Source organism: Elgaria multicarinata, chromosome 2, assembly GCF_023053635.1.
Source record: "Elgaria multicarinata webbii isolate HBS135686 ecotype San Diego chromosome 2, rElgMul1.1.pri, whole genome shotgun sequence".
Taxonomy (NCBI): Eukaryota; Metazoa; Chordata; class Lepidosauria; order Squamata; family Anguidae; genus Elgaria; species Elgaria multicarinata.
Window position 1 is genome coordinate 144,739,794 of NC_086172.1, and position 22,339 is coordinate 144,762,132.

Below are 22,339 nucleotides of genomic sequence, written 5' to 3' on the forward strand. Positions count from 1 at the left end.
GCTCCTTATGTACTTAACTCTGCAGGACGAGGGAAGCTCCCTCCCCACAATTATGTTAACCTGGCAAAGATTGTTTGAATTATGTCCACCCTGTTTCAATGAATTCTTTCAGCAGTTTCTTTTCATAAGAATGACAATGTGAAAGTTTCAGTTGACTCATAGGAATTGTTTATGTGAACAAGCTCAGGCATGCTTTCAGGAAGGTGTCTCTTGGGCAGTTGAAATAGTACTGCTTACTTTACCTACCTGCTTATATTTTTGAGAGTGCTAGAAAGATTCCGTACACTATCACTCACCTCGTATTTATTTATTTATTTATTATTTAAAACAGTTATATCCCACCCTATATCATTAAGATCTCAGAGCGGCATACAAATAAAAACATACAGTATAAAACAATAAATATGCACATTTAAAAACAAATTAAACCATGATCCAAGTTAAAACAGTACATAATTTAAAAGCAATAAAAGCAGTTAAAACAGTTAAAACAATGTGCCAGTGAGTTTAACCATCAAAGGCTTTGTTAACAAGCCATGTTTTTACTTGGCATTGAAATGAAATCAATATTGGCGCCAATTGGGCCTCCAAGGGAAGGGCATTCCACAGTCGGGGTGCCACAACAGAGAAAGCCCTCTCCCTTGTCCCATCATAACGTATATGTTGCATTGGTGGGATGCGGAGAAGGGCTGCTCCAACAGACCTAAGGTCTCGGGCAGGCATATATAAGGAGAGGCGCTCTCTTAAGTATTAAGGTCCCACGCCATTCAGGGCTTTAAACATCATTACCAACACCTTGAATTCTGACCAGAAGCGTATAGGCAGCCAGTGCAGTTCCTTTAATACCGGTGTTATGTGGCCTCTGTAAGATGTACCCGCCAGCAGTCTAGCTGCTGCATTTTGCACTAGCTGCAACTTCTGTGTCATCTTCAAGGGCAGCCCCACGTAGAGTGCATTGCAGTAGTCTAATCGGGAAGTTACCAGTGCATGCATTACTGTGTCTAGGTTGTCCCTGTCCAGGAAAGGCCATAGCTGGTGGATCAGCCGAAGCTGACCCCAAGTACTCCATGCCACAGAGTCCACCTGGGCATCCAGTGACAATGATGGGTCTAGGAGTACTCCCAAGCTACGTACCTGCTCTGTCAGAGGGAGCACCACCTCCTCCAGAAGAAGTCGCTTACCCAATTCCCGGACTCGGGAACCACCAATCCACAGAGCTTCCGTCTTATCAGGATTCAGCTTCAGTTTATTGGCCCTCATACAGCCCATTACAGCTTCCAGGCACTGGTCTAGCACCTTCACAGCCCCAGCTGACTCCGATGACAAGGAGAAGTAGAGCTGAGTATCATCAGCATACTGATGGCACCCAACCCCAAAACCCCTAATGACCTCACCCAACGGCTTCATATAGATGTTGAACAGCAAGGGGGATAGAATAGAACCCTGTGGCACTTCACAGCTTAATTGCCATGGGGTGGAACAGGAATCCCCCAATACCGCTCTCTGGGATTGGTCCCAGAGTGACGAATCACACAGTGCCTCCTACTCCCATCTCGCAGAGCCGATCCAGTAAGATACCATGATCAATGGTATCAAAAGCCACCGAGAGATCCAGGAAGATCAACAGGTTAGCACTCCCCCTGTCTTTCACCCGGAGTAGGTCATCAGTCAGAGCAACCAAGGCTGTTTCAGTGCTGTGCCCTGGCCTGAAACCAGACTGAAATGGGTCCAGATAATCCGTTTTTCCAAGAATGTCTGAAGTTGCCCGGCCACCACACGCTCAAGCACCTTGCCCCAAAAGGGGATATTAGTGAATGGGCGATAGTTCTCACATACCTCTGGGTCCAGGGAGGGCACTTCAGGAGAGGGCACACTACAGCCTCTTTCAAGGCTGCCTCTACTCTCTTATGATAGTAGAGAATATCAAAGTGGACATAATGGTTCAGTATGATATCACACAAGACCTTTATGGTTTCATATTTGCATTATATTTTTTTAAAAACAATATTTTGCTACTCAAAGGAAGCAAGATGTGAAATAAATATAATTTAATATTATATTAGTTTGGTTAGGTGGATCTTGGGTCTTGGAATTAGGGAAGCAGCTTGCTCTGTATGGGTTGCTCTCCCTTGAAGGAGAAGGCACATAGTCTTGGGAATATTCCTTGATTCTACATTATCATTCAAGTGACTGCAGTGGGTCGCCAGCTACATCTATTCCTTGACAGGGATAGCCTGCCCATAGTTATTTATGACTTAGAAACCTCCATTAGACTATTGTAATGCCCTCAAAGACAGTCTGGAGATTGCAGCTTGTGCCAGTGCAGCTACATGGATGTTTATGGGTTCTGCTATGGAACCTCATATAACACCAGTCCTTCATCCATTCATTCATTTAAAGCAGGTATATACTACTTGATATAAGAGCTCTAAGCAGTTTACATAAGAAATTATATCCTTAAAGCAGAGGTACATAGCTACCTTTGGATGTGGGGAGGGACGGATCACCCAGCTGTGTGAAGTCAGATGGGCATAGCCAAACCTCTGATGTCAGTGGGCATAGCCATGCCCACCTGATATAATTTGCTCCCTGGACCAAGAGCTGGATGGATCTTCCACCTGGTGCCTGGGCCAGAGACCAGGCTTTGCTGTGTGCAAGCTTTCCTGATGAATGAAGCCTTTGATGGGGAGTGATGGAGACTAAATCAGCTGTACCCCATCTTCGTGTGCAGTGCTTTTCTTTAATGGGGGAAAGCGGTGGGGCAAACATAAGAGAAATTGCTTAATCTCCCTTCCACCTGTTACCATTCATCCCCACGGCTATCTCTGATCTCAGATTATAGTTAGCATCAGGGATGAGAGGCATTGAGAGTCCAGCTCTGCTATGATTCTGTATTGCTTTCCTTGTCACTGGTGAGCCCCAACACTGTCATCCCCCAATAGAGGGGAGGAGTTGCTCCTTCTCTTCACTATTATCTCCAGTCTTAGATAAGAGATAGCATCGAGGGGATGCCCTCTGAAGGCATTTCTCCAGAGGGCCAGAGGTTCTACACCCCTGCCTCCCCCCCCCAATTAATACTTTTATTTATTTCCCACAAAACACACACATTAAGGACGGTACAAAAAAGAAACAAAAAAGAAACACTACAAACTACTACACCACACATACATCTAGTAAAATAAACACAATACATAAGGCTATATTTCATTTAAAGCGATCTTCATGTCAGATGGCAAACATCCGTTGTTTCTATATTACCAGGTACGAATTTCATAACAACAAGCTGATGTATATATATCAAAGGCAAAAGTACAGATTATATATAAAACCCACAAACAAACAAATCATCCTTTTGCTGTTCCTGTATATACTCAATAAAAGGTTTCCAGTCCAATACATATGAGGTTATTGTTCTTTCATGTACTAGCGCGTTAATTTCGCCATCTCCGCCAATTCCATCACCTTGAGGAGCCATTCTTCCATTGTTCGTACTTGTGTTTTCCCCCAATATTGCTCATATAGTAGTCTTGCCGCTGTCACCATATGTTGAAATAACAATCTTTTTTCTTTAAATTGATCATCCCCGAGTCCAAGCAAAAACAATTCTGGTTTCATTTCTATGTTTATCTTTTTTAAAAAATTGCATTAAGACATGTATTTTAACCCAGTATGCTTTTGCCCTTTTACAAGACCACTACATATGATAAAAGGTTCCTTCTTGTTCTTCATATTTCCAACAGTCCCCCAAACAACCACTATACATTTTCGCGAACTTTGATGGAGACATATACCATCTATACATCATCTTATAATTTTTTTCCTTTAGTCTGGTACTTAATGTGTACTTTAAACCTTTTGTCCACATATTTTTCCATAATTCAATTGGAATCTTATGCCCCACATTGTTTTCCCATCTGACCATACAGCCCTTCAATTGTTCTTTCTCCCCCTACATCTGTAATAACAGTTTATATACTTTACCAATAAGATGTTCATCATTAGTACATAATACTTCTTCGAACAATGATTTTGACCCCTCAAATCCCCCCTCTTTTAAATCACTCTTAAACTTCTTCTGCATCTGTAGATATGAAAACCATTGACATATATGTCCTTCTTTTACCAACTCTTCTCTCATTTTTAATTTGGTCTCTCCTTGGGTTGTCTCCAGGACATCCCTATATTTTAACCATTTGTGTCCACTCGATAGTTCTCTTCTGAAAAAAGCTTCTTGAGCTGACACCCACATTGGAATCTTCTGACATAATCTCAATTTGTATTTCTTCCATACATTCAAAATAGACCTTCTAATAAAATGATTGTTAAAGTCCACATTGCCCTTTGTTTCCTCATACCACAAATATCCATGCCACCCAAATCTTATATCATGCCCCTCCAACTCTAATAGCCATCTGTTCTCCAACACCCCTGCCTTGAAGAGTGACACTAGCTGCATATTTCTCACCAAGCCCAATTCAGGGTGCTGGGTTTTACATATAAAGACCTAAATGGCTTAGGTCCTGGCTACCCTAAGAAGCACCTTTCCTTGCCTGTGAATTGAGATCAGCTAGTGAGGTCCTCTTAGTTATATACCATTACCTAATGAAGTCCAGACTTCTGGAACTTGTAAAAGGACATTCTTGGTGGTGCCTCCTGCCTGTGGAATGGCCTCCCCTTGGAGGTTAGGTGGTGCCAGCATTGGTCAGCTTTTAGCACGAGGTGAAAACAATAATTTTTTGATGGACCTTTTGGTGAGATGTTTGGGCCTATATATTACCACCCAGAGAGCTTTGGCTGTGGGGCGGTATATAAATGTAATTAAATTAATAAATACAGCAAGTTGGATCATATGACAATTTTGATACTGACTGGTTGATGACCATTTTTATTAGTTTCATAATGGTATATTGTATACATGGCCTAGGATCATTTTGTGATGAAGGGCATGTCTACACCTCCTGGTGTTCCGGGAGGGAAGCTGGAGGATCTTGCGATTTTCTGATTGTGAGATCCTCCCCATTGTGCAGATGGTGTGCACAACATCCCAGAAGGAATGAGGGATGTTGCGTCCGCTGGTTCTCTCTCTCTCTCTCTCTCTCTCTCTCTCTCTCTTTTTTTTTTTTACAGAAGATGAGCACTCATGTACTCTATCGGAACTGTAAGTTTAAAAAAACAAAAATAAAACAATCCCACTCCCCCCATCCCACCCCTGATGTGCACGGAGCACCTGAAGAGTGGGCTAAAAGCCGTCCCGGTTATCCCAGGGAAATGAAGGGATCTTTCCTCCTTGCCCCTGGGATCCCCTGTGCATCATGTGGGATGATCCTGGGATGATCCCCAGGATAAGGCATGGTGTAGACAGGCCTGAAGAGTGTGATGTAGATTTTATAGATAAATAAATAAAATGCTTTATTACTATTAGTTTAAAATATATTAACTGGCTTTCTACCCACAGGGCATCCGAGGCAGATTTTGTTAACTGTGTAACATAAAGATCAGTGGACACTATAAATTTTGAAATGCATTGTAGTAGTTGCTGCTAAACTGGCAGTCTTATCCCATTGCTGTTTCTCCATACCCAGTAATGCTGCAACCATGCATTCTGGCCAGAAAGATGCCTTTTAACCTTAACAGAAATTCTGCTGGCTTCCCACTTCACTGCTGATGCTGTAAGCCTCACTTACCTTCATGGGGTGGGCAACATCCTTGCTTTTGTGAGTATTGAATAGTTGCCTGTGGAGAGACAAGGGAGACATGGTAAAGGTGATGAATAATAGGTAATAGCTGCAACAAATTGCTCCAGTGACTAGGAATGCATTAGTAGTTATTGAGTGAATAATGAGAGAGGGTGTGATCACCTAAGTGCTCTTTCATTCCTTATACCTTGGCCTCGCTCCCCACATTTCCATTGTGCATTGTTGCTGATATTTTCTTTCCTGATCCATCTGTTGAAGGAGATAATGTATAATTAATACAATAATCTATAATCAAGAAAATAAGGAGTTCTACTCGACCTCTGCCTGCAGCTTCTGTTTTATCTGTTCCACATGCTCTTGTTCATATCATGCAAGGAAAAATGAGCCATGTTGTACATCAGAGTGGAGTGCCAGTGCTCACCAACAGAAGTGGTTGTGTTGCCCATTGTCTTCACAGGTGATAGTAAGAACTAGCCTGCATTTGGGGATTTGTTGGCAACAGGTGCCCCCTATCTGCATGCACTCTGTATACTTATTCCATGACCCTTGTGTGGAAGGTGCTGCTACAACTGTGGAATAATGAAGGATTGTTTATCCACTATACAGTTTCACCGAATTGTAGAGGGATGTGTGTGCCAGAGTAATAGTGGGGCCATGCTTATATACTATAGATTCCAGTGCTGGTGCATCTTTTGCTTCCACCAGTGGAAGGCTGGTACCAAACAGCAGCAGCAACAACAAAAAAGGAGAACGTATCTCCTACAACTGTCAATTGCATATGGATGCTTATTTAGATATATGGACTGCTTATATTACGTTTGAAATTGGAGTGTTAAATCCTTCCTTTCCCCTCTTTTTCTCTTCATATTAAGAATGATGTAAATGGTTATTGTGCTTGGATATCTTTTATGATAGGACAACTTATGAATTATCTGATCACCACCCAGCAGGTGCAACTTAAGGATAGCATTATGCTGTAAAGCATTAAATTTTAGAGAAACAGGACGCTATGACTTGTTCTTTGTGAAATAAAACAATGTGCAATAAAGAATGTAATTTCACGAATTAAATCACTGAAGCATGACTGTTTCAAATTTTGAGAAAATGTTCCAGAATAAAAAGGTCAAACATGCCTTCTATTTTATCATTATAAAAAAATAATTATGTGAATACCTTTTGTCCAGTCAGAAAAGACTTCCTTTGCATTGCTTTTTCAAACTATTTGATCAAAATATGAAGCGGTGAGTGTTAGGAAAGATAATTAACCTGTTGTGCTTTTGATTTACTGTTGTACATATGAGGAACTTCCGTAAAATAAAACACTGGAACTATGAAAGTGCCATAAAAGGCTGAGTAATTCAGTAGGTGTTCTTGTATAAAAATTATATTTCACAACACTGGTAAAAGAGAACACACAGTTATAAAAACTGATCACATTTGCCTCCTTAGCAGTTGTGTAATGAGAGAATTTTGAATCACCAGTAGATGTCACTGTTAGCATGTACTAATGAGACAAAAATAATGACATAGATCCCTATTGTAGGATTTTATATTCCTAAAGTTAGTATGTGTGTGAGGGCGGTATGTGTATATTTTTCATTGTTTTCTTTCCTCTGTAATGTGTATCTTATCAGTATGGCATTTTGATCTCTATTTTGATTCACTTAGATCTCTTTTAGGAAAAGGATCGAAAATTAAGCAGCCAATATCACAATGCCTTTATAAAAACCTATGTTATGACCACATTTGGAATAGTTTAACAAGAATTAGACTGCCAACTTAGATAGCTTTTAAAAGACATTAGAAAAATAAATGAAGGATATCAGTGGCTATTAGTCATGATGGCTAATATTACATCCAATATTAAAGGCAGTATGCCTCTGAAATGCCAATTGCTGGGGAATGGAAACCACAGGGTTCTATTGCATTCATATCCTACTTGTGGGTTTTCTACAGGCATCTTGGGCCTTAGCTAGACCAGGCTATATCCTGGGGCGAACCCCGGGATCATGCCTGTGCGTCCAAATGACGCACAGGGGATCCCAGGATCATGGAGGGATCATCTCTCCCTTGCTCCGGGATACAGCCCTCCCCTTTGGGCCCACTTTTTCTGTGGAGTGTGTGGCCCATTTCTGCAGGTTTACCCGGCTCTGTGCGATTACTCTTGCGGAGCTGGGAGCCGCGCAGGAGCTGTGCCCATCGGGGTTAGGGTGGGGGGAGCGGGGAAATGAAATGAAATTTTAAAAAACACTTACCTTTGTGTATGACCGTTCATGTGCTCCTCTCCCTTTAATAAAATAAAAAAAATTGTGGGTGCAACACCTCTTTTCCTGAGGTCGTTGCGCCTTACGTGTAAACAAGGGCGAGATCTTGCATTAATCGCAACGCAAGGTCTCCCTTCATCTCACTCTAGCTAAAGCCTTGGTTGGCTACTATGAGAGCAAAATGCTGGACTAAATTGGCCCTTGATCTGATACAGCATAGCTCTTCCTATACTCTTATTTAAATGGAAGAAACCAAACAGGACCAAAGCAAAATCAGCAAAGAGTATAAAGGCATCTTAAAAGATTAAACAAATTTGTTATGGCATGTTTCCTGACTTGGAGCTGAGCAGAAGTAGGGAAGAGCAGCTGCCCCAGCTGAAGTAGAAGCTAGAAAAGTAAGCCAGTTCCCAGAGCGAGCTAACAGCGAGCGAGCTAACAAGAAGAGCAAACAGGAGTTTGACGGGGAGTATGACAAGGGGAGGTCAAGGGGGAGGCCGCTAAGAAAAAAAAGGGGGGCAAAGAAAAACATAAAGAGAAAACAACAACCCGAAAAACACATACAAAAAACCCCAACCAAAAAAATCTTATTTTCCCTTAAGACATACTCATATAGTTGTGGACAGGACAAAGCAAAGGCAATTCCACTATAATCAGAAAGGAAAAAACAAGGCAGAAATAGACAATATGGATGGAAAGGAGTCCCTAGAGGTGGTGACCTGCAAAGGGTGTGCAATGTTACATGAGCAGTACGACAATAGAATCAGTTACCTAGGGAGGTTGTGGGCTCTCCCATACTAGAGGCATTCAAGAAGCAGCTGGACTACCATCTGTTAGGGATGCTTTAGGGTGGATTCCTGCATTGAGCAGGGGGTTGGACTCGATGGCCTTGTAGGCCCCTTCCAACTCTGCTATTCTATGATTCTATGGTTACAATAACCATTCACAAAGCAGTGTTGATGCAAACATAAGCACCCTAGCATTGTTAATTTAATTAGCACCCCTTGGGGGATTAAAAAATTACCTCAGTTCAGGCCACTATCCTGTTCCCCCCGTTTTTGTTTTTATTATTTGTGTCTGCAGAGCTCCGCAGAGACAGATTATAATTAAAAAAGGGGGGGGAGAGGAATGACCCTATTCTTCTCCTCCCCCCCCCACTGTTTTTATTTGTTTTTACTTTTCCAGAGGTGTGGGGCTGGAAAATTCACACTTGCCTTCGTTCCCGTGCAGATGTCGGGATGGAATGCAAGTGCAGGTGCAAGGTGCTGAAGCGTCGCTGTAAAGATGGGGGCCGAATTTATTTTTTTAGAGTGTTTTTATCCTGCACCTCAGCCAAAAGGCTCTCTGAGCGGCTTACAATGTATCAATAAAGAAGACAGTCCCTACCCTCAGGCTTACATTCTAAAAAAGACATGACACACAAGGAAAAGTGGATGGGGAGGGAAGAGGGAGAAAATAAAAAGAAATTGAGGAGACTGTTTAGGCTGGTGGGAAGGCCCTACTCGGTCCTCTCATCTCCCAATGGAGGGGCAAACCAACAGTTCCTTCTTCCCCACAAGGTGAAGATGTTAGCCCTGGGGCAGGGTGTGGGGTCCAACTGAAGCAGGCTCTGATGATCCCTGCCTGCTCCAGTCTCCCTCGCATCTTCTTCCCCACAGGGAAGAATGTCTTGCATGATATGGTGTTTTCAGTTTAAGAAATCCAGCCAGCATGGAGTTAGTCTCAATTTCTTTTTCTACCCCTTTCTTCCCATAGCCTTGTCCTATCCCAGTGGAATGCTTTCTGGACTAATTTCTTGTTACATATTAGTGCATGTAACATGCTAGCTGAATTGTCTGTACCTTTTCCATGCTGTTGTGGTCTGCCCTACCTTAATTGCTTGCTCTGAGACATAGAAAAGTCTACTGATAAATAGGATTCTCATTGGGTATATACAATTACAGTTGGAGAAGATCAGTTGCCCAGGCACATAACAGTATTTCAACAAAATATAAACACACAATAGCAGCAAGATGACAGAAGTGCAATAAGGAAGGTGCCAGATAAACCTCTCTGAGGATGGTATTCTATAACCATGGCAATATGATTGAAATGCCTCTCTCTTTTAATAGCCACATGCCACTTGTAAACAACAATTAGTAAACATCAGTTCAAGGTGGGTGGATTTATCATAAGGCTCTATTATTAACCATTGTGTCTCAAACTATGTGTTAAAGATGCACTCTGTGCTTGGCAAGTATGATTGAATCATGTAACTCTAAAGAGATGTAAATGTATTGCTGAATAGAAATAATTGTCTACTGCTGTATTAAAGGGCAACACAAGGTGATGCTCTGAGAACACTAGCTGATAAGCAGTTTCCTTCATTATTTCAGACATGTTTATGTTGATTTTTTTTTCAGGTGATGTTTGATTTTTGGTCCCGTTCTTTGGTCCCTGCCTAGTTTAAGAATGTCTTGACTCTAAATTAGACTGACTTGCTGCAGCTTTTCTAAAACAGGTCTCAGAAATCTTAGGTTGGACAGACAAAGTATAGGGGTACACAAAAACTAGCTTTCCTACTCAGGACTCTATACATTTTATAAATCTTAACCTGTTGGTTGTTTTATTGTGGTTTTAATTTTTGTGAACCGCCCAGAGAGCTTCGGCTATTGGGCGGTATAAAAATGTAATAAATATAAATAAATAAATAAATAAATAAATAAATAAACTCTACCCATCCCCTCTTAAAACAGCCTGTATTTGGTGAGAGCTGTAGGACACAGAGAATGTTTCATAGAATATTTCCCTATTTTAATTTTTAATAATAATTTTGTCAAACTGTTTTAAAGTGGGTATTACTTTCTGTTACCTCAATCTAAGTTTTTTGTTCTGATTGTATGCTGCTTTCAGTGCAATTTTATTATAGAAAAGTGAAAGATATAAATGAAAAAGAATAAATTAGTGTATAGTGCCAATGGCTTATTCTTTCAGTGCTGGGTCAAGTCTCTTGTCAGAGTCCTTACTGATTGGCTAATATTTTTGGAACAAAAGTCAGTAAAACTGTTAAGTCTTATACCCTGTTGTTATTTGCCATGCTCTATGTGCTGTAAGTTTTTGGGTGTTTTTTTTTGAAAAAAAGGTTAATTCAGTAAATAGATTATTTTGTAGCCTGCATTAGAAATAGCCCAGTAGCTGACTCAGAATTTATTTTGTTTCAGAATTTGTAATGAAGGACTTCCTATTTCAGAAGTATACCAATGCAGTCAGGAAGATGGAATTAAGGTTTTGCCTCCACAGTCACCAAGAAGTATGCCGGAATGGCAAAGAGTAGCTGAGTTCTATGTTGAAAAACCTCAGCTGAAATTGTTAGGCGAGAAAGTAAGAGTTTCTGATCATTTATTTTGAGAAACCCGTCTTCTGAAATACAAGATACTATTGTCTTCCTGCATTGCTTTTGCTATATTTCAAGAACAAGAAGAAAGAGATAGTGTTACAAAATTTCTTACAGTAGGAATCCTATGTTGTGACAGAGGTTTTAATTACATGAGGCATTGAATGCTTTCAACCAATATTCTAGGAATTAAGTTTTATTGAAAATTATTGGTCTATTTTCAATAAATTTGTTTACAGTTACTTTCCTTTGCAGATAGTGGGGTGTAGGCAATGGAAAACATTCACCTCTAAGAAGCCAATGCTTAGAAAAACTAGGGATTGGTTTATTTCTTAAATCTGGGTCTCCAACATAACGCCCAGGGGCACCACTCTGCCCACAGATACCTCTCTTGGCGCTCTACAAGATCTCTGCCCCTACTGATTTATTTATTTTTTAGAATTGTTTGCATTTTTTAATTGGTAGGCTAGCATGCTGCAAAGCACTGGCCCCCAGTGCAAGCTTTATTTCCAAGAATACTTCTGGTACCCATTTGGGATCCAAAGACATTCTTGGGGGAGGGGGATGAGGAGGGGCTGCAGCCCTGTGCTTCATTTTAAAGTGTGCCCAGCCACCCAGAAAAGATAAGCTGGGGGTGGTAGGGTGCCCTGTGGGGCGGTGAGGGGTGTAGAGGGTGGATACAAATAGCTGATGGCATTTGGAGCTCAGATGTCACCTCTGCCTTGTACTTCCCCCCAAGTTATTTATCTCTGAACCTTATCAGTTTTCTTTCTATGAAACTGGTGTTTTGTGACTGGCCTCGCTCACTAGGGGAGCCATTTTGTGAATGGGCAAGATCCCTCACATTACCATTTCATGAGAGTGTCTACCACATACACTCAAAATTCCAAATGTGCCCACTGATCCAAAATGGTTGTATTAATATACAGAGTATGGATATTTTGTTCCTAGGCTTACATTTTTCACACTCCTATGCAGGACCTACTTGGAGGTAGATAAGGTAGGAGGTTCATTAGACATGACTATTAGGGCTTTCCTTATCAGCCTTAGTGGCTTCCTTTCAGAACAGGGTCATCTGAGCTTGTATTCTTTCTAGATGCCTTGAATAAACTTCTGCTTGTTTAAATGCTTGTTTAAATGTTTGTTTAAACTTCTCTTTCATAAGAATGTATTTCCTTCCCCTCTCTACCAAACAATCTTTTAAATTTCTGCGGGAGAAGTATTTGCATAAACAGAGCTGGACCTTTTTAGGGTTTCTCCTTTTCTTGCTGGAATTGTTATCGCTGGGGTCTTCTGTCATGTCTTGGTTTATGTGGGATAGTTATTAAGTTTGTAAGGTGTGAAAAATGTGAAGGGTTGGAGCTTTAAGGTATAATCCTGAACATAAACACCCTGACAGAAACACATCATGTGAAAGTAAGGGACTTATGACCTTCCATTTAGTTTTTTTCTTGTTTAAAGTGGTCCTTACTCTTATGTAACATGATTAGAATAAATATTTCACTGTTTTGCAAAGAATGCAAATTTGCACATGCAAATCAATTCTGTGTCTTTGTTGCCAAAGGGCACCAGTGCTACTTCCATTTTGTGTTCCCCATCTTTTCACCTTGGCTCAAACTGGAGACTTCTGAGGCAAGGTGATAGGGTGGGGAACACAGATAGAAGTAGGATTGGATCTTCTCCTGAGCACCTTATGAGGGCGCTCTGCTATCTAGACTTTATCCCTAACTTACACACACACACACACACACACACACACAGTGTTCCTGTGTATTTTTTGTAAACATGCTGGTTTTTAGACTGGTTTTACCAGAAAACGAGCAGCCTGTCCTTTGGGAGAATGCAGCCAGGGCTACAGTAGGGAGAGGTCTTCCTTGCACTTAAGCAAATTCCCCCCAGTAATTTGCATTCTGGAAGAGAGAAGTAATTTGGAGAAATGTATAGAGAAGTATGTCCTCAGCACCCATGATAACGTCTCACAAAGCCAGCATGTAGCAATTGGTAATGTAAACATAGTGTTCTTACACAACTATCTGGAAGATAGGAGCAATTACGTATTTACTACCTGTTAGGCAGTGGACATTTAGAATCAAAGTTTAGTGATGAGCCATACTAAATAACTTTTTTATTATTATTAATTTGAAGGTTAAATTTCACCCAGCATCTCTAAAAATGTTTTGGACACCAGCTCCACAGAAATTCTCTGCTCCTCTCTCTCTTATGAAGAAAACATTATTTTCAAAGTATGAGGTAATCATTCTGAACAATCTACCTAACACTTTGTTTAACATCCCATTTGTTTATTATTGAATATACTTTTGAATTTTATTTGTTGTTTCAACCATCATGGTCATATCAACCACAAATGCATACATAAAATATGCATAAAACTGATATACATATACAAACTCTACAATACAAAGGATTTAAAATAATTTAAAAAACCACACTAACAAAACCTTACATTAAGAGATATCCATAAGTATATAAGAGTTTAAACTATGGTTCAATTAAAACCTTCAAGTTAAATCATATTGACTTCCACATTATTGAATATATCGTGCAGTGTCCAATACTGCTGCTAGGCCTCTGCTAGTTTCAGTACCACTGCACGATCTACCACCAGTGCAACAGAAACTAGCACTTCCAAAAGCAAACCCAGATATGAGCAGAAATGCTTGTTTCTAGGACATGACAGGTCAGCAGAATTTCCTTCTGTGAGCTCTGATGACCTGCCCTATTCTAGAAATGAGTGTTTCTGCCTTTTCCAGTTGACTTATGAAGCACTAGGTTCCCGTTGTGCTAGTAGTGTGTCCCACCAGCACGTGGTCAGCATTCGACAGAATTTCTGTATCAATATCTAAAATTTAAAAGTGTAAGTCACTATTACTAATTGCATAGTATATTATCATTTGCACTTGGGACACATTCTCCAAAGCACTGTATTTATAAATATGTCACTGAATTAATTGGGGATGTTAATATTGAAATAGCTTCAGGATTGTACTGTTAGTGATGTTGCTGAAGTTCCTATGAACCCTGGTGACTAATAATGTATTAAATACAAGGTATTACAACCCTACATGGCTCGGGACCACAATACCAGACGGAATTCCTTTCCTGACATGAACCTACCCATACACTACATTCAACATCTAAGGTCCTTCTCCAGGTGCCTACTTCGAGGAAGAGCCCAGGGAGCTTTGGTTATTGGGTGGTATAAAAATGCAATAAATAATAATAAATGATAATTAATAATAATAATGGCAACAAGGGACAGGGCTTTCTCTGTGGTGCCCCCCCTCCAATTATGGAATAATCTCCCCAATGAGGCCTGCCTGGTGCCAACGTTGCTAGCTTTTCAGCGCCAGGTTAAAACTTTTCTCTTTTCCCAGGCATTTAACAATATGTGATGAGCTTCCTTGATCCTCGATCTATTTTTATAGTTGTTTTTAGATGTATGTTTACGTGTGTGCTGCATGTTTTTGTGGTTTTAAATTTTGTATATTGTTTCTAATTGTTTTAATCTTATGTAAACCGCCCAGAGAGCTACGGCGATATAGAACTGTAAATAATAATAATAATAATAATAATAATAATAATAATAATAATAATAAAGTTCTTTTCAGGTGTAGATTTTAATTTGAGCTGGAGAGGAGCGTCCTCTCTCCCACATGCCTATCTGGTTCCTGCTTCTGCTGTTATGGGAGGGAATTCCCCTTCCTAGCAGCTGTAATCCTGCTACAGCGATGATCTAGATGCTAGGAGAGGTGGGAAATGCAGTTTTCCATGACTGTTCATGCCCTGAGACCCAGTGTTGTAGCAGTGTTTCAGGCACTGGAGAGACCTCTTGCTGCCACTGCTGCCAGGTAAGGGGCTTTATGGGGCCAATGTAGACTACCTTAATTTTAAAGTTTTAATTTTTTCCTAGAACTACAGCCTGAAATTTATGAATTCAAAGTGAAGTTGGTATGAAAGATTATAGTGCTCATTGATGTTAATTAAATTCTGTTTTATTTTCCCAGAGCAATATGATTAATGGGGTTATTTATGAAGATTTTTCCTGTGATCTTCGAGAGGAAGAAGAATCAGAGTCTGAGGATGACTTCGACAACTTGCTTTCTGTATGTATTGCAGTAGTTTGCTATATATTATTTTAGTCTGCTGCTATTAGTATTCTGTTTGGATAATGGTTTTATATATTTTATAAATAATTGTTTTATTTGTTTCATGTGAGCCACCTGGGCAGGGTTTTTCCCTGAAAGGCAGCATACAAACATTGGAATGAATAAATAATATATGGTAGCTTTCTATATAAATTGTGAACACATTCCTCATTCACTGAAGCCTTCGCATTATCAAAATATTTTTTTATCTGTTTCTCCATTGGATATTTAGGGCTTCTCCACACAGAGGCTTTTTATTCTGTGATTTTACCGGGATTCTGGATTCTTTACAGGATTAAGATGACCCTTTGCATGCACTTGCTCCCCCCCCCCTTTTCCCATTATCTGTGAGTTCTATATGTTTCGTTATACAGCCACTAGTTTGTGTTGTTATAGTGCTAATTTCTCTTTATATGGACAAATTTAAATTTATTCATACTGGATCTTTATATTACCTTACTTCCATTTCAAATTAAACCATGGAAATAGTCAGAAACCACAGGAGAGGTGCTGGAGATTGAGAATGTAATGCAAAGGACCGGCTGACTTCCATGAGTAACCAATTTCAATTGCAGGATAAAAACCCCATGTGGAGAAGCCCTTAGTTTAATATAGGCATCACTCAGCCTTTATTGCATTGTATATGAGCATCAGGAATTCCATTTAGGTGAATGTATGGGATTTTATGCAGATGAGCAAGTGGGCTGGGGGAAGAGGGATGGATGCTCCATCCTTCCTTTACACCCAGCATAGAAAGCAAACAGTCTGCTCAAGGAGGAAAGACTCCTCCTTCACACCCAGCATAGCAATGTCATGTTTCTGCCAGCTGCCAGCAGGCTAGTAAACATTTTTGCAGGCTAGTACATTTATGGACTTCTTTACAAGGCTGCTTTATATTGTAAGTTCTTATGACAAAGATGGGTATTGACCCATCAGTCTTTACGTGATTGTTTCAGCCTTTCCATTGGCCTAGAAAAACATCAAGGTGAATGTTGTCACCATTGGGCAATTGTTGCCTTCTCTGTTCCCCAGGTTTTTTTTTTATCCCCTGCTATTTCACTAACAACCTTAGGCACACTCATATTTCTAGAAGTTATTGTTGCTTATCTTTTATGACTTTGTCTTCCTCCTCTACCTGAGAAGCTACTTGCCATTTATGGCTGTTTTGCCAATTGTGTTGTCAATAGACGATGGCTATTTTTGGATATTCAGAGGCAATGAAAATACCAATGGGGAAGGAAAGAAATTTATTTAGCAAAAGTAGGCAAGAAAGCAAGTCAGTATATTCAAAGCACCGGGAACCCCTTACTCTTATCTAAGATCAGGAAAACACATAAGAGCAAGGACAAACAGACTTTATAATGGTCTGGCCCCACAGCACCTGTCCAGCTCAGCCTATGGCAACATTCTACCTCTCAAAACTCCCTCAGAGATTTATACACTTAGTGGGCTCTTTCTCTTTCCCCCGTCCCAATAGGTTCTCACAAGCTGGAAGAAAAGAACTAGCCGCTGTTATTTGCAGGCAGCCAAGCCAGTTGGCAGTAGTGAGCTATGGCCGACTGAGGGTCTTTTTGCTAAAGTTAAGCCAGAAGCTGAGAGAATGCATACAACTGAGGAGCCATTACACAGAAGGCCCACTAGGCCTGGGAGAGAAATCCAGGCACGAGCATGAGCTGGGCTCTCATATGGATTAGGGCAAGAATACCAGAATAATTGTGATGCACCACGAGTTCCTCGATAAGTGCTGGTCTTCTGTGGTTCCACCACAATGACTCCTTTCTACTCATTAGTAGGACCAAGAACCAAGGACTAGTTAATCTGTGTACCTTTACTCCCTGTCTTAGAATTATCATAGAATCAAATGACATGGGATCATTTGTCACAGTTATACCATCATGAATTTTGGGGGAAATATCATGAAGAACTGCATGTAGCAATGCCTATAAAATAGTAAGAAAACTGTTGCTTAACACTGCAGTGTATCGGCCTGAGAATTTTCAAGGTGCTCAAATGTAAAGTTCCCAGATATAAAGAAAATAAATGACGTGGTAGATTGAAGCAAGCATAAGAGATCAATCTGAAAATAAAATATATTTTATGCTATGAATGTTGCCAGCAGTACAAGTTAATGCATATGAAGATTGTAGAATCATGTTCCGTGCTCATTCATCTTTATTTCCATTGTGTAGCTGTATATGTTTCCTGCTATTGATATGAAAAGGAGTGCCAAATACCTCATCTAGCAGATGCCCAGTTTCAGTACCCATATTTCCTTCAAATGTCAATTCTATTTTAATTTGTACATACATTTCTGAACCCCTCATTCTATTGCCCATCATTCACTACTACTTTCCACTCCACAGTGCAAATTTAAAAGACGTTGGAGACAAAGCTGATCTCTAATACTTAGGCCACAGCTAGACCTAAGGTTTATCCTGGGATCATCCAGCGTTCGCCCCTGCCTGAGCCCTGGATCCCCTGTGTGTCACCTAGATGAACAGGTTTGACCCCTGGATGATCCAGGGATAAACCTTACGTCTAGCTATGGCCATAGTGACAGTCATTAAGAAGTCAGCATTGTTGTTTTAAATGAGACCAAAAGATTCCTGCCCTTGAAAAATAACTGGATTTGTTTTAGGCTAATAGGGATACCATGAGCTTACTGGAGTCTTCAGTAGGCTGATAAATAGCTGGGCCCTTATACTTGGCATTCCTCATTTATATTGTTACATGTGACCTAATACCATCCCATTCTCAGATAACAGATTGATGTTCAGCCTGCTCTTCTGTCTACTAGAGATCCATCGATATACACTTACAGGGTTGCTTGCAATATTATAATTTCATGCACAATTAAGTCCAGTGCTGAAAAAAAATGGAATCAGACAGAAGCATACCAGCAGATGCGACTTCTTAGTATACTGTTGTGTGACTTGTATGTATCATCCCAGCATTAGGGTGGCTGGACATCATTTGTGTAAAAATTATATTCCTACACAGAACAAATATGACCAAACTCACATATCCCCATGTCCAAATAGTTGTTTGTTAAGGAACAACTAGGTTTATGTGGAACAATGTCTCCTTTTGGCAACCAGTTGTTGGAGAAAATTTGATCTAAATTAGAAAGAAAACCCATGGTGTACACCTCTCTCATGAAAATTGTTGGACCTGTTATATATACACTAAAGTCAGTTTATCTTCATGTAAAGAGAACTCAAATTATTTTAAATTCCATAGACTTAATGTAAAATTAACATAGTTTTCATACATATTCACAGTCTAAATGCAGCTTTCAGATAAAAATTGTATTAGGGCAATTTGTTGATCTTATTAAAACAAAAATCCACTTTATTTTTATTTGTAGAACATTACAGTAAATGGAAGACGTTCTTGCCCACAACTTTTATTTCCCGCAAGTAAAACATCAGAGGTATTGTAATTTTTTTTTACCTATTCTTGTTATCTCATACCATCACTTTTATTCTTAGTGTGATACAATATTTTCATTAAGAATTCATTTTTTAAAATCGTACAATTTAGGCTGCAATCCTATGCACACTTACTTGAAAGTAAGCGTCAATGGAACTTTCTTTTCAGTATGCATGTATACAATTGCAATGCAAGAAAATAAGGAATTTTATATTTAAAGTTATTTTTTTTAAAGTCAGAGGTTTAACTCAAAATTACTGGGGTTGGATACACCATGTACATTGATGGTGCTATATAAATAAATAATAATAATAATAAATACAGACCTACTGTTTTGAAGGGCTACTTCTCTTCATAGAAGTCAGCTAGATCCAACAAAAACTAATGCTCCAGAAAGGTGCTCCACATGAGGGTGGAAGGGAAGTGAGGAATATGGCCAATTTCCCCTTTCCCTAGTGCCATCTCTCACACTCTTCTAAACCGCCCCCCAACCCTCTGGAGCTGATATTAGGGGTGGGGGGAGAGAAGATTGGAGGCGAGGGATGGGGAATAGTGAAAAATCACCTCCTCCCCTTTCACCTGTGGGAGCAAAACTTCACTTGTGGAATTCTGTTCTGTGCAACTCTGAATTCAACCTATTGTTTATTTTTAACTTTAATATTTCAATTGATTATTCATACATGTTTAACAAGGTAAACAAAAGGTGTATATGCTGGGTATGCAATAAATATATTACAAATATCAATACAAGTATTAAGAATGAAACAGAGAGAGAGAGAGAGAGAGAGAGAGAGAGAGAGATTCACAATATTGAAAACACATTTATATTAATATTCTTCTCCAAAATTTGATTAAATATTACCATTCTCTTGCAAATTTCTCATTACTTTGTCTGCCTTTTTTCAGTTTAACCATTCAGCTTAGTTTTGTCAACTAAACTAGCTGACAAACTCTTCTTATTCATTCTTTACATATTGGAACAATAGATTTCTTCCAGTTCTTTGCTCTTAATAACTTTTCAACAGACAATAAATTAGAAATTGAAGAACTATGTTCATAATTTACTATAAATTGCAAAATTTGAAGCAACATTTTTTTGTTCTACGAGTAGACTGTAATTAGTCATTCCTATAATATATCTTTTTAGTTGAGAACAAAAACTTTGTATTTCAGGATGAAGCCACCACATGTGTAAGTAATCTGCTGTGGAAGAGTTACATCTCCAACAAATATGTATGTTGGTTTTATAAATCTTACTCAATTTATATGCCATTAAGTATCAATAATACAGAAATAATTTTCTGTGAAGATTACTACCAGAATGATGAAGGACTACCTGTAAATATGACAAGGGATGCATACCCTTAGATTGCAAACTACGTACCAGGAACATAAAACGGCACTTACTTTTCTAAAATTTCCCGTTACACTTCTTAATGGAAATCCTTTGAAGTGATTAAGGCCAGTTCTATATTATTAACAAAAATGTAAGTTTTATGTAGCATTCTAGTTGAGGTAATGTTTCTTTGTTTTTAAAAGAATTCTAGTAAGCTAGGGGGGAAAAACCTATGAATTTATTGGGGTGTATTAACAAACATCACTGACATAGTTCAGCCTAAGTCAGATACTTTTAGGGTAATTTTAACTGAATGTATTACCAAAAGTGATGAGACTTAGAAAGGAATTTTTATTTGGTTACGAATTTACACCACACAGCATATTGGTTGCGGAATTAACAGCACTTTGGAAATACATATCAATATATTTTCTCCCAAGATTTTTAGAGGTCACTAAAACTTCAAAAAACAACAACCCCATTTTGAAATAGAGATGTTCTATATTTTTGCAATGATGTCATACCTTTCATCTTATATAGTTATTTTATCTAAGCCCTTCAAATTATGGCCCTTGATTATTAAAAGCCCAAATTAAAACCATCTCTATTTGATACACACACAATTTATTACTGGGAATGTTTGCAACGAAAGTAATCTTGTTATCTGTAAAAAGAAAAACCTCTATGACTTTTTAAAAGGTTGTAAAATCATGCCCCGATCGAGCAATCTGGAACTCTAGATCGGGGATGTTTCTAAGACTAAATAAATATCAAAATGCTAATATTTTCTTTTTATTATGATATATCAGTATGCATCTCAATGTTATTTATAACATTTTATAGTATTTATGTAGATCACTGTATGGCACATTCCCCCAAAATACAACAAATAAATTAAGAGTATTTTTCTTGCAGGTAGATTTGATTAAAAGATCAACTAGTGCACCAGAATTGTCATCATATAGAGACAAAGGGATTTTAAAGATTTCTGCAAATTTCAAAACCACTATGGAAGAAATCAATGATCTGAAAAAACATGAAGAAACAGCAGATATTAAAGCTATATTACCAGAGCCTAAAGTTTCTCCAGTGAAGATTCAGCAAAGCTCTCCTAGTCCTAGCCTTCTGAAAAGTTCTCCTAGCCCTCTGAAAAGTTCTTCTAGCCCCCTGAAATGGGTTCTTAATGCAGATAAAGATTCTGATTTAATAAAAAGGCAAACAGAAAGTTCTGACCCTTCCAATGCAGCACCTACTCAACCTTTTCAAGATCCTCAGCTTCTGGATAATACTGCTCTTGCGGCACAATCTCGAAAAGCTGGGATTAAATACATCATTTTCCCAAAGAAGGGAGGCAGAAAGAAATCATTGAAATCAGGGAAAACTGTTACCCCTCAAATATTAAGAGTTATAAGTGAGAAATTAAATGAACCTCCAAGGATTATTAAAAGGTTTTATTTTTATTTACATTTAAAGAATGTATTTATAAATATTACATTTGTTTAAGTACTTGTACAGAGCAATCCAAATTTGCAGATCCACTGGCTGGAAGTGGGTTGGATAGGGCAGAAGTGCTTCTTCATTGCAGAGCCCCCTCCCTCCAGTATCCCCGAAGAAAACTCCATGTGCATAGATCTACCACTGACAGTGTTTCCAATGGCAGTAGGCTCCGAAATGGGAAGTTCTAGGGGCAGATTTGGTGTGGTTTAGGAGTGGCCTTGGATTTGCTGGATCCAAAGCCTCTTTGTTCCACTGAAAACAAAGGATTGGACCCCTCAACTATACAGCCTGGAGCTGGTGTAGTTCATTCCCCCTTGAAAGCAATGAGGTGAGGGGAAGGTGTTTTTTTTTTTAAAAAAAAATACCTGCCAGTGAAATCATCAAAGGAAAATGCTCCGCACTACTTCCTGTTCTGGCTGGCATGATGTGGCAAGGCTTTCAGTGTGATGGATCATTTGCCACTTCACTCCTTCTTAGGATTGGTCTTTTACTCACGATACACAAGTTGCTGTGCTACACTTAACCTGTACTACTGACCCCAACTCTAGAAAACACCCTAACAAACTCCACACATTCCA

General features: G+C 39.3%; 1 protein-coding gene across 1 annotated transcript in view; it reads left to right on the forward strand.

The window, feature by feature from the left end:
* TTC6 (tetratricopeptide repeat domain 6) overlaps nt 1-22,339 on the forward strand; it is a 113,338-nt gene that overhangs the window by 29,359 nt on the left and 61,640 nt on the right. Inside the window, exons 5-7 of the mRNA XM_063118473.1 lie at nt 11,158-11,317; nt 13,476-13,580; nt 15,356-15,454. Coding sequence (XP_062974543.1) covers nt 11,158-11,317; nt 13,476-13,580; nt 15,356-15,454 — 364 coding nt within the window. The remainder of the gene's footprint in view (nt 1-11,157; nt 11,318-13,475; nt 13,581-15,355; nt 15,455-22,339) is intronic.